Here is a 13,867-nt window from a genome sequence, read left to right on the forward strand (position 1 = left end):
TTAATTTTTTGCTATGCGTTTCAAACTTTGATATATATGGATTCATTCCCATTTTAAAGTAATCTAGTTGTATAAACTGGTGGTGGTATTTCACTGATTCATATTATAACTGTTACCCAGATCCGCAGCGCCACACAGTGAAGATTTGAATAAGTGGAGCTTTCTCGTTACCAATGACAACTATTCAAACAAACATCGCAGCACTGAAAACAAACTTTAGCACAGAAATCCGTGAGTAACTAAAAAAACATACAAATAGGTTAAAGACGTTGCTTTTCTAAATATTGTATTCTTGGGAATTAGGTAGGGTTGTATCATTGTTTTTTGCTACTTTTCTGTTTTCTAGATAACACGACTATCAATAGTTAGTTCCAGTTAACTCCTGTTTTTGGAAACATGAGCTCACCGCTGTCCACCCTGAGGAAGAACAGACGAGCTCCTCTACCAGAGATACAGAGTGATGATGGGTAAGTTCATACAGAATGCTGTGGGCCTAGTGAATGTGAAATACAGACAAAGTCCTAATCATAAGCACGTGTATCTGTAAACACTGACACTTGAATTTTACAAAAAGTCCAACTATGCTAGAAATGTCACTCTAACCATCTGTGTATGTCTGGTGCAAATCCATTTATATATTTATATATATATATATATATATATATATATATATATATATATATATATATATATATATATATATATATATATATATATATATATATATATAAACCCGATTCCAAAATAGTTGGGACACTACAGATTGTGAATAAAAACAGAATGCAATGATGTGGAAGTGTCAAACTTCAATTATTAACTATTTTATTCAGAATACAACATAAATGACATATCAAATGTTTAAACTGAGAAAATGCATAATTTTAAGGGGAAAATAAGGTGATTTTAAATTTCATGGCATCAGCACATCTCAAAAAAGTTGGGACAAGGCCATGTTTACCACTGTGTGGCATTCCCTCTTCTTTTTATAAGTCTGCAAAAGTCTGGGGACTGAGGAGACAAGTTGCTCAAGTTTAGGAATAGGAATGTTGTCCGATTCTTCTCTAATACAGGCCTTTAGTTGCTCAACTGTCTTAGGTCTTCTTTGTCGCATCTTCCTCTTTATGATGCGCCAAATGTTTTCTATGCGTGAAAGATCTGGACTGCAGGCTGGCCATTTCAGTACCCGGATCCTTCTTCTACACAGCCATGATGTTGTAATTGATGCAGTATGTGGTCTGGCATTGTCATGTTGGAAAATGCAAGGTCTTCCCTGAAAGAGACAATGTCTGGACGGGAGCATATGTTGTTCTAGAACTTAGATATACCTTTCAGCATTGATGGTGCCTTTCCAGATGTGTAAGCTGCCCATGCCACACGCACTCATGCAATCCCATACCATCAGAGATGCAGGCTTCTGAACTGAGTGCTGATAACAACTTGGGTTGTCCTTGTCCTCTTTAGTCCAGATGACATGGCGTCCCAGTTTTCCAAAAAGAACTTCAAATTTTGATTTGTCTGACCACAGAACAGTTTTCCACTTTGCCACAGTCCATTTTAAATTAGCCTTGGCCCAGATAAAACGCCTGCACTTCTGGATCATGTTTAGATATGGCTTCTTTTTTGGCCTATAGAGTTTTAGCCGGCAACGGTAAATGGCACGGTGGATTGTGTTCACAACAATGTTTTCTGGAAGTATTCCTGAGTCCATGTTGTGATTTCCATTACAGTAGCATTCCTGTATGTGATGCAGTGCCGTCTAAGGGCCCGAAGATCACGGGCATCCAGTATGGTCCAGAGAGGAAAAAAAAGAAAAAAAAATTCTTGGTCCGGTTCCCCGACACACTGCCGCTCGGTCCTCAGCCTGCTAAGAGGCTCTTCTTCGTGGTGCCATGCGGTGGCACTGGACGCTCGATGGACGGCCCGATCTTCGACCGCCTCTTGACGGCCGGCGATGGCTCCTCCGACTGAGGGCAGCCGGCAGCGAGTCCCCCGTCCCCTGCTCCTCCCCTTCATGGCGGACGGCAGCAGGCTCCGGCCCACGGCAGACGGCGGCGACTCCTCCGCTCCCTCCAGGTCCAGGACGGCAGCCACCCCACCTCGTCCCAAGAGCACGGCATCCGGGTCTCCGTCCCACCTTTCACAAGGCTCCAGCACCACCGCCTCGGGCAGCCTCTCGCGGTCTACACACACCCGCGCTGCCCGAACTCCGCAGCACCGCGATCCCCCTCAGCAGCGAGGGCTCTTCGACAGCATGTCCCTCCTTCCTCCCGGGTTTCGGCACCAATGTAACATGGTCAGTAGATATGGGAAGGAGGAGGCGGGAACCGGCGAACGTTCAAACAAACTTTAATGTAAAATAAACAAAGAACAAAACAAAAGTAATGCCGTCAGACCCTCGCGGACGTCTGCCGGCCACACAAACATAATAAAACATAAAATAAAGTCCAGGCCTGGTCCTCTCTCGTCCTCCACGGTCGTCGCTCCTCCTTTTATGCTTCCGGAGCTCCTCCGTGAGAGACTCAAGGCCGGTGCGCCTCCCAGGTGATGCTTGTTATCACTTGCATCACCGGCCTCGCGCCGTTCCCTCACGGCTCTCGCCCGCCCTGGTCGCCACACAGAGATTGTTCCAGATTCTCTGAATCTTTGGATGATATTATGCACTGTAGATGATGATAACTTCAAACTCTTTGCAAATTTTTCTCTGTGAAACTCCTTTCTGATATTATTCCACTATTTTTCACCGCAGCATTGGGGGAATTGGTAATCCTCTGGCCATCTTGACTTCTGAGAGACACTGCCACTCTGAGAGGCTCTTTTTATACCCAATCATGTGGGTATCAATGCCAGTTGCCAATTGGTCCTCCAGCTGTTCCTTATATGTATATTTATCTTTTCCGGCCTCTTATTGCTACCTGTCCCAACTTTTTTGGAATGTGTAGCTCTCATGAAATCCAAAATGAGCCAATATTTGGCATGACATTGCAAAATGTCTCACTTTCAACATTTGATATGTTATCTATATTCTATTGTGAATATATATATATATATATATATATATATATATATATATATATATATATATATATATATATATATATATATATATATATATATATATATATATATATATATATGTGTGTGTGTGTGTGTGTGTGTGTGTGTGTGTGTATATATATGGATTTTTAGAGATGCACCAATACAAAATTTCTCCAATACCGATAGCCTATTATTTAGTGATATCTGCACCATAGTTTGGGGGTTCTTCACATTCAAAGTAATATTAACACACATTAACTAAATTCTGAAGATTAAATTAATATTTCTTAACTTTCTGAATGTTATTAATTCATATAACTATTATTAACATCAAACTGGTTTCTTAGCATTTTCTTTACACAAAGCACAAATTCAGTGCATTTTCCTGCCCTCTTTTGATTAATGGGATATATCGGGCCTGACTATCAGCTGTTTTAATTTATCGGCCGATAGTGTGAAAATTTGCTTTTATAGGCCGATACTGATTATTGGCCGATATATCGGTGCATTTATAATATAATATAATATAATATATAAATATTATAATATATAAATATTATATTATATTAAATTATATAGGATAGACAGGAAACGACTTAATTGTTTTTTTTTTTTTATATGTTAGCCATTAATTTAATTCCATCCTCCCCATAAAGTTACAGAAATCTGCATATTATCAAAATTTTATCAAAAGATGTTTATCATTTTAAATTAACTATAATTAGACAATTATGCTAGGTTCCTGTTCTTTAAATTGAGTAAATATTCAAGTTATCATTGGTTCCAAGGAAATCTGTGAAAGTCTGCTGTAGCCTTTTATCAAAATACTTCCTTAAATGTTAACACAATCATATTGATTTTCTTTTAAAGTTACTAAGATCAAAGCTACTGCATTACAAGAATGACCCAGACAATCTTTGAAATAATCAGATGTGGTATCTGTTTTTGTGATCTAGGGAAAGAGAGCCTTACAAAGAAAGGTCAGACACTGGTAAGACTTACAGACATTTTACAGTTTCCCCATCTAACAATCAAATTAAATGGCAAGATAAATGTCAAGAGTCAGAACAATTTGAACTGCTTTTCTAATGCCATGCTTTGCATATTATATAAATGACAGGTTTCCATCCATGCCAGTTCCTGAATATAAAAACAAATGGGAAATACAATTAGAATGTACAAAATGCACAGAGAGAGAACACAATACATCAATATAAGAAATGGGACATCTGATAATATAAATCACTTAAATGGATCAATTTTGATGTTTCAGACTACGAGGCTACATTATTCCGTGACATTTTCCCACAAAACCAGCAAGTGCCACACATTATGGACAATCTTTCCACTGTAAGATCAAAGAGCATGCACAAGAAGAAGGCAAAAGAAGGTACCATGACTGAATCAACCAGTTAAATGAAATGAGCTATCATCACAACTTTAAATATGGTGTCTTTTAAATCTTCTCTAAATGTGTCAACAGCTCCACCGAGTGACTTCGAACTGATGTCAAGTATGATGCAGAAGATCAGTCAGCTTGAGAGAAAGGTCAAATCTCAGGCTGTGGATATAGAGCATAAAGTAAGACACTTCCTTTATTCTTACGATCTCACTGTCTTACGGACTTAACACCTACATCTGCTTTGCTGTACATTTAAAGTGTTCAAGTTTGTGTGTTGTATAATCATCCGTGTTATGTCAGATGTCTCTGTGTGCACAAGTGATATCATTTTTCAGGTGTCATGTTGTATTAACACTTATTTTTCTTACACTTCCTGCTCAAGGCAAGAAGAATAGCAGTTCTGGAAGAGAAACTCAATCTTCTGCAAGAGGCAAAAAGTAATCAATATGTGTTACACAAACAGGAGTTAAAATTGCAGCAAGATTAACTTAGCACGATAGAAACTACAATAAAATCAATATCAAATTACAATAAGAACCCATAAGGAAAACACATTGTTAATACTGGATTTAAATCCCTTTTAAATCCCCCAATTCACCTTACGCCTCATCCAAGATGTTCATGTCTTTCTTTCTTCAGTCGAAAAGAAATTTAGAATTTTTGAGGAAAACATTGCAGGATTTTTCTCCATATAGTGGACTTCAACAGGGACCAACAGGTTGAAGGTCCAAATTGCATTTTCATTGCAGCTTCAAAGGGCTCTACTCGATCCCAGCCGAGGAATAAGGGTCTTATCTAGCAAAACGATCAGCCATTTTCTAAAAATAGTACAACTTATGTACTTTTTAAACACAAATGCTCATCGTGCACTAGCTCTGCGACGACTTAACGCATTACGTAATCATGTTAGAAAGGTCACGTGTGACATTGGCGGAAATACCGACCCAGTGCTTAGAAAACGTGCAAAGACTAAGTCAAAAAGCCTTTACCAAAAAAAAAAAAAAAAAAAGGTAAAACAAAAATGTCGGACGATTTTCAAGTTGGAGGAGAAAATGAGTTTTTCGTTTTTTCCGCCTACGTCTCATGAGACCTTTCCAACGTGATTACATAATGCGTGAAGTTGTGGATGCGCTTTGCCGAGCTAGTGAACGTGCATTTGTGTTTAAAAAGTATATAAAAACCCTTAAAGGTCCCGTTATTCGTGATCCCATGTTTCAAACTTGTTGTTGTTAGAGTATAAATAAAATCTGTAAAATTTTAAAGCTCAAAGTTCAATGCCAAGCGAGATATTTTATTTAACAGAAGTCGCCTACATTGAACGGCCAGTTTGGACTACATCCCTCTACTTCCTTCTTTAATGACGTCACTATAACAGTTTTTTCACTAACCTCCGCCCACAGGAACACATAAAAAAAGGGGGCGTGGTCTTGTTGCGCTCCCACGGAGAAGAGCAAGAGTTGCATTTGTAGAGTGTGTTTGTCGCCATGTTGTTGAAACGGTGTTATTTTCATCCCGCAGTCCAATTACCTTTGTTTGGCCTTCCCAGGGACGCTGTACTTAGAGGTCAATGGTTACAATTTATGTTTAACTTGGTTCCCGAAAATTATAATTCACATGTAAAACTATGTGCAGCACATTTTGCTGAGGACAGCTTCCTCAATCTCAATCAGTTTAATGCCGGATTCGCACAAAGATTATTCTTGAAAGATGGAGCAGTTCCCTCTTTGTCTGGAGAAGGCGTTGTTTATGGACCACAACCGGTAAGCTAAGCTGCTGTCGAATCACAACACAGGAACCGCTGGCACGATCAGAACTCATTACGTATTTCTGAAGGAGGGACTTCATAGAACAAGGAAGTGATCAGCCCGTTTTTATGACAGTGGAAACATCGGTATACAGATAAGTAAATTATGTGAAAAATACTGTGTTTTTTTACACGCGAAACATGAACACATGTTATATTGCACACTATAAACACAATCAAAGCTTCAAAAAAACACGAAAAACAGGACCTTTAAGTATATTAGACCCTTATTCCTCGGCTAGGATTGTGTAGAGCCCTTTGATGCTGCATTAAAACTGCATTTTGGACCTTCAACCCATTGGTCCCTGTTTAAGTCCACTATATGGAGAAAATTCCTGGAATGTTTTCCTCAAAAACCTTAATTTCTTTTCAACTGAAGAAAGAAAGACATGAACATTTTGGATGACATGGGGTGAGTAAATGATCAGGACATTTCTGTAGTGAACTAATCCTTAACATAATTAAGTATTTATTTAATCTATGCTGATTTTAATAATAATAAAAAAATAGGCATGTCCTGACCGTATGATTCTCATCATTGTTTTACTGTTTTTGTATCTAATGAATCTGAAAGAAGTGAATGAAAGAATCTAATGAGACACATCAAGTAAAATAATGAGATTTACAAACAAACCCTAAAGTAAAACATTTGGACATGATTACAGGGGTTAATAGATGATTTTTGGTTTACATTAAAAAAATAATATTTTTTGCTAATACTTTTAACCAGTTTGCCAGTCATATAAAAGCTTGTGTAAACAAATTTGTTTGTCTTTGGCTTTAGAGAAATCTGCAAGTAATGAGAACCAAGATGAAGAATTGGTTCAACTGTGCCTCAAGCTTCAAAACCAAGTGTGGGAAATGGAGGTGAGGTGCTTTGAGTGATTGTTGTGATGTTTCCTTCAACCTCTTACTAATGTATGTTATGTTACGCAGAAAACAATAATACAGAAGTCATTCCTCTATAATCGCACCAAAATAGGTATTAGTAATAGTGACTCAACAGAATGGCATTTTTCCACCCACACAGAAGTTTCTGAACGATTATGGATTGATCTGGGTAGGAGGTTATGAAGAACACGACGAGCAAGCTAACAGCCAACTTCCAGGAGTAACTTGCATACGCAAGAGTTTCGAGATGAACTATGACCTTGTCATGCAGAACATCCAAGAACTGAACATTGAAGCAGGGGAAGGGGAGTCTCATGTGACTGCCATTCCTGGTGGGGCCAAACTTACCCAGAAGTCTTCCATACCTCTTTGGCTCTACAAAAATGGCATTGTCATGTTCAGTGGTCCATTCCGCTCCTATCAAGACCCAACCACACAGGTTCAGTTGTTTTCCTGCTTTCGACTTATGTCACTAAATTTGACTACATAAATATTGTACATTTCCTGCTGCCTGCTTCAGTTTACTTTAAATGAATAATCAATCAAATGTATGGTTCCTTGTATGATTTACCTCCTTATTGCAGGTTTGCATGCAGGACTTGATGGATGGGTTTTTTCCTTCTGAGCTTCAGGAAAAGTTTCCTAATGGTGTGCCCTTCCAGGTGTGTACTGTGAATTTATGCAGTTTTCATTATAATTACTACATTTACTATTGCTCATATTTAGGGTTAAACATTTACCAAACCCCTAAACCTAACGTCCTAAGGTTTGGGGTCAATTTATTTGTAATTTATTCCTGTGATGACAAAGCATAATTTTCAGGATCATTACTCCAGTCTTAAAGGGATAGTTCACCCAAAAATTCTGTCATCATTTACTCAAACTCATACAGGTTTAGAAAACAACCTGAGGGTGTTTCTTCGGTTGAGCACAAAAGAAGGTATTTTAAAAGGTGCCCTAGAATCAAAAATTGAATTTATATTGGCATAGTTAAATAACAAGAGTTCAGGTACATGGAAAAGACATGCTTTGAGTTTCAAACACCATTGTTTCCTCCTCCTTATATAAATCTCATTTGTTTAAAAGACTTACGGAAAACACGCGGATCTCAACATAACACCGACTGTTATGTAACAGTCGGGATCATTAATATGTATGACCCCAATATTTGCATATGCCAGCCCATGTTCAAGGCATTAGACAAGGAAAGGCAGTATTCACGTCTGGATCTGTGCATAGACAAGGTAAGCCAGCAAGAACAACAGCGAAAAATGGCAGATGGAGCAATAATAACTGACATGATCCATGATAGCATGATATTTTTAGTGATATTTGTAAATTGTCTTTCTAAATGTTTCATTAGCATGTTGCTAATGTACTGTTAAATGTGGTCAAAGTTTCCATCGTTTCTAACTGTATTCACGGAGACAAGAGCTGTCGTTATTTTCATTTTTAAACACTTGCAGTCTGTATAATGCATAAACAACTTCAATTTTTATAAATCTCTCCAACAGTGTAGCATTAGCCGTTAGCCACAGAGCATAGCCTCAAACTCATTCAGAAACAAACGTAAACATCAAAATAAATACTTACATAATTCGAAGCATGCATACAGCATGCATGACGAACATCTTGTAAAGATCAATTTGAGGGTTATATTAGCTGTGTGAACTTTGTAAATGCACTGTAATATAGTCGAGAGCTTGTGTGACAGGGAGCACACCATTTAAAGGGGCGGCGCTGCCAAAATCACTTTATAGTTAATGATGCCCCAAAATAGGCAGTTAAAAAAAATTAATAAAAAAAAATCTATGGGGTATTTTGAGCTGAAACTTCACAGACACATTCAGGAGACACCTTAGACTTATATTACATCTTGTGAAAAAGCATTCTTGGGCACCTTTAAAGGGTCATGAAACCCCCCTGTTTTACACTGGTTGTTCATACCTCAAAGCTCAGAAAAGTCAGTTAAAATGGGCATGTAAAGCTCTGGAAAAGTGGGAGTGTAGAAGGGGAGAAGAGGGGAGAGAACAACCAATCAAGCACAGACATAGAACACACTCATTATACAGAATAATGAATGCGAAAGAACATTTAATAGGGCTAATAATAGGCTACTTTGATTACGTTTACGAGCACTGCAGTCTTTTGTCTATTAGAATAATCGTGTCATCGCATTCAGATGCTACACCACTGTATCATTGTCCAGTTTGCACATATAAATCATGTGAAGAAGACTTGATGAAATATGTGTGCATACACCGTGCTGGTTCATGTTTGGTGCAGGAGAATGTGTGAAATAAAAACTTTAAACACAGATATGAGCCATGTGGCACGTGGCTAGTGTTGTTAAACACAACGCGAAGCTCCGCGCTGAAACCGATCATATGCGCGCTCCGCGTGTATAGCATAGGGTGACCAAACGTCCTGTTTTCCCAGGACATGTCCTGTTTTCACATCCTGTCCTGGCCGTCCTGGTTGTTTTTTTTTTTATAAAGTGATGAAAATGTCCTGGTTTTCACTGGGTCATTAAATTGACCAGTGTTACGAGATTTTTGGTTTCCGAAGGCGGAGCGTACATTAATATAAATGAGTTTCACAGACATTTACATTTATTCATTTGACAGACGCTTTTATCCAAAGCGACTTACAAGTGAGGAATACAACAAGCGAGTCGTCATGACGAGGCAAATAGACAAGAAGTGCTCAAAATACAAGTTAAAGGCAGTGCTCAGATTATCCTAAGCTACAATAGAGAGGGATTAAAGGAAGTGAAAGGATAGGAATAAGAAGTTTTTTTTTTATTTATTTTATTTTATTTTTTTTAAGATGAGGTTAAGTGCTCATGAAAGAGATGGGTTTTCAGCTGTCTTTTGAATATTGCCATGGATTCCGCATTCCGGATGGAGGCAGGAAGATTGTTCCACCAGCAAGGAACAGTGAACGAGAATGTTCTGGAAAGTGATTTTGTGCCTCTCTGTGATGGTACCACAAGCCTTCGCTCCTTTAATGAGCGCAGGTTTCTGGTAGGAGTGTAGACTTGTAAGAGTGAGTGGAAGTAGCCTGTGGTAGATCTGTAAGCAAGCGTCATGCACGGTTGCACATGCAAATATTAGTTCACATTGTATCTCAAAACATTAGTGGATTATTCCATAAAGGTAACTATATTCTCAGCGTCGCGGCTGACTTATGCCTAAACTACAGTTGTTTACTACTTCTAGGTAACGGTTTAAAATGTTTTCATTAGTATGCATGATTTGTGCAGTCGTCTTTAAATAACAAATACTTCATGTAACAGCAGAGCAACCTTCAGCTATCATCTACAATGGGTTAAGCTCGTTGTGCTCTTCCTTTGTACCTTGCGATGTAACAGCTAATAGGCCTATATAAACTTTAATGCTTATTTGTTAAGCAACAAAACTGCTGGGAAAGATCAGCTCTACAGCAAAATATAGATGGGCAAACAGAGGATGAGGAAGAAAAACAGGAAAAGGAAAACAAGGATGAAGAAGAAAACTAACTTTTTTTGTTCATTTTTGTAAGTTTGAGAGCTATTTTTGTTAAATTTGGATTGCTAATATAGCAGAGGTATTGTTTTAGGTATTTATTTATTTTTCTAATACCGAAGAGACATTATTTCTATCATTATTTCGTTCGTTATTTTTGAAACTTGTCATAATAAAACATGTTGAGTAACCTCTGAGAAGCCTATCTGAATTTGTGTCTTTGGTTATAGATAGAGCAGGCGGAGGTGAATGAGCCGCACTTTTGTGACATTTGAATTCTCTGTTGTAATGCGATCTCACGCGAACATATTTTCCATTTCTGCTGGTAGATTACAGCAAAACAATCCACATGCACACAAACATCTGCTCTGGTCACAGGAAAACACATTGTGTTGTAGCACTGATGAAACAAACACCAACGATATGTCTCTGAATGACAAGAGACCACTCAGGAGAGAGAAGTGATACTTCCTCATACATAATACCGCAATTATAATGCATACTACAGCGTATGATTGGATTAAATGAGCTTTATGTCATGAATATATGTCGAGAAACGGTCTACGTCAGCATGTTGGACCATGCCCATACTTGGGCCGAAAGTACATGATGACATCAGATTTTGTAACGTTGCTCTGACTCCGCTTTTCAAACCAGAAGACAGAAATCGCTCTGAAAAATGCAAAAATAACAATTTTTCACTTATGAATAGCATTAATGAGTACCTTTAGTGTTTTCAATGATATGCAGCCTATACAAATCTGTTTACATCTAAAAAAAAAAGTGTTTTAGGGTTTCATGACACTTTAAAGAATATGGGTAATCAACGCCACTGATTTCCATAGTAGGAAAAAAACACTAGAACTCAATATCTACAGTCAACTGTTACCAACATTCTTTAAAATATAAATAATATTTATGTTCAACAGTAGAAAGAAACTCGGAACAACTTGAGGGTGAGTAAATGATTCATGATTCAAATGATGTTTCATTTTTGGGTGAACTATCCCTTGTGTCACATGATCCTTCTAGAAATCATTCTAATATGCTGATTTGGTGCTCAAGAAACATTTTATTATTAATGTTAAAAAAAAAACTGCAGCATAATATTTTTGTGGAACTTTTATTCCAGGAATCTTTCATGAATAGAAAGTTCAAAAGAACAGCATTTACTTGAAATAGAAATCTTTTGTAACAATATACACTTTTGATTTATTTAATGCATGCTTCCTGAATTTCTTATATATATCCCTTACTGACCTTTTAAACTTTTGAATAGTAGGGTAGATTTTCAACTTTGCCAAGTGACGTAGACATGTATTAATACCTTAATTCTTGTGACCTGTTGAGAAGACATTTACGTGGCATTAAATTAATGAAAGGAACCTATATTTAGTTATATTGTTCCTGAACCACACAAACAGGTTCATGACAAACGGGACGAGGAGTTTGTAGTTAGGCAACCATGGACTGAGTTTCCTGGAAGAGGACAAACTATAGATGGAGCAAGAAGGCAGTCGGTGGACAGATCTGAGCAGACCATCTCCACAACACCAAAACAGAGTCATATACCAGGTTTGAACATCTTATTGGTATGACTTGACTTGTAAATTTACTGCTACTGTATTATTGTACTTTACATCTTGGATTTGAATCATCCTTGTGTGGCATTTAGGCAGAAAACTGTCAATGGAACAGTTTCTGCGAAAGCTCCCAGAGTCTGTGGTGAAGGCAGGCAAAGTGATTAGTATACGAGACTCAGTGAAGGCTCATCTACAGGTCAGTATAGTCATGTTTTAGTCTGTTCCGTTTAGGGTCGATCAGTCACATTTCCCATTGAACTGAATTTTTGTTTTGTTAAGGGCTTCCCTGATGGTGCTAAGAGTCATACAGCAACCACTGTGGAAACATCTGCACTGCGGGCTTTGAGAGAACGGTATAAAAAAACCTTATCTTAAAGTTGTGACCAAACAGGATAGCTTTGATAGATAGCATAAGAGTTGCTGACATAAATGTTTCACTTTACCAACCTATGTGATCTAATTCAGTGAGACAGATTTTACACTATCTGCAAAAGACGTCACCACACTAAGAGTGAAGTCGGAGGATGGTACGGAGACATTTATCATGAAAATGTACTTGACTGAGACTATTGGAGATCTGCGTCACTACCTGGACTTGAAAAGGTTTGAGAAACTACTAGCATTTTAAATTATCATAAACATACTCCAAATGTCTGCAACTTAATTATATTGCCCGTTTACTGGTGCGAGGGTGGGACAACCTGTCACTCATATATCACAACAGCAGCAAAACACAACTATTCAATGATCCAATTAATTTCAGATGGAAAAATGTCCTGCCCTACATTTTTTTCTTGTTCGAGAAGCCATTTCACTTGAATATGCATCATAATACGAAATAAAAGACAATCACAACTTCCATTTCATGCTGACTTTAAGGCCAAGGGATAATTCACCCAAAAATGAAAATCACCCTCAAGTTGTTCCAAACCTGTATGAATTTCTTTCTTTTGCTGAACACAAAAGATATTTTGAAGAATGTATGCAACTAAACATTTGTGGAGCACCATTGACTTCCATAGTATGAAGAAAAAAAAAAAAAAAAAAAATGGAAGTCAATGATGCTTTACCAGTAAGTTTACAGACAATAATTTGAGCCAATCTCTTTTGACAGAGGACTGGGTGCTGTGCCATATGACATCATTAGCGCATTTCCACAGCGGTGCTACAGTGATGACACCCAGACGCTACTGTCCTGTGGTCTGACTCCAAATGCAGCACTGCTCCTGCGTCCACAAGCTTTAACTCACAGACAGTGTGGAGACACATACAGAACAACCCAACTATTCTCATGTGATGTTAAATAACGTGCAAGCTTTATCATTAGCACACTTTCACAGCATTGCCTTCTCCAAATGTCTCACTCATCATGCGTAAACAAGTATGAATTTTTGGAAATTGATAAATCAGTAGTGAAAATGTCCAAACATCAATATATAGAAAAATCAGTTTGATCATTAAATTATTAATAAATAAAAAAACCAACAACTCAATTTACAATATTTAAGTTATGATAAAATGGAAAACTTTCTTTTTCTATTCTCTGTAAATGAACCAGGAAGTGACACCCAATCTGCTGTTAAAGCGGTTTATGGTTTGTTTAATTCCCATGTTATTGTAAATCTTCCAATTAAGTCTGTTGAAC

The 13,867-nt window shown here is 37.7% G+C and overlaps 1 protein-coding gene across 1 annotated transcript; it reads left to right on the forward strand.

Moving 5' to 3' along the window:
* The first annotated feature begins 118 nt into the window (after nt 1-118).
* On the forward strand, nt 119-13,853 carry ubxn11 (UBX domain protein 11). The gene is made up of 14 exons (XM_067409906.1): nt 119-231; nt 347-467; nt 3,993-4,027; nt 4,310-4,426; nt 4,520-4,617; nt 4,821-4,875; nt 7,027-7,109; nt 7,273-7,572; nt 7,718-7,795; nt 12,064-12,214; nt 12,315-12,418; nt 12,502-12,575; nt 12,688-12,825; nt 13,337-13,853. The coding sequence occupies exons 2-14, from the start codon at nt 397-399 to the stop codon at nt 13,527-13,529; spliced, it is 1,497 nt and encodes a 498-aa protein (XP_067266007.1). The 5' UTR covers nt 119-231; nt 347-396; the 3' UTR covers nt 13,530-13,853.
* Nucleotides 13,854-13,867: the final 14 nt, after the last annotated feature.

Source organism: Chanodichthys erythropterus, chromosome 2, assembly GCF_024489055.1.
Source record: "Chanodichthys erythropterus isolate Z2021 chromosome 2, ASM2448905v1, whole genome shotgun sequence".
NCBI lineage: Eukaryota > Metazoa > Chordata > Actinopteri > Cypriniformes > Xenocyprididae > Chanodichthys > Chanodichthys erythropterus.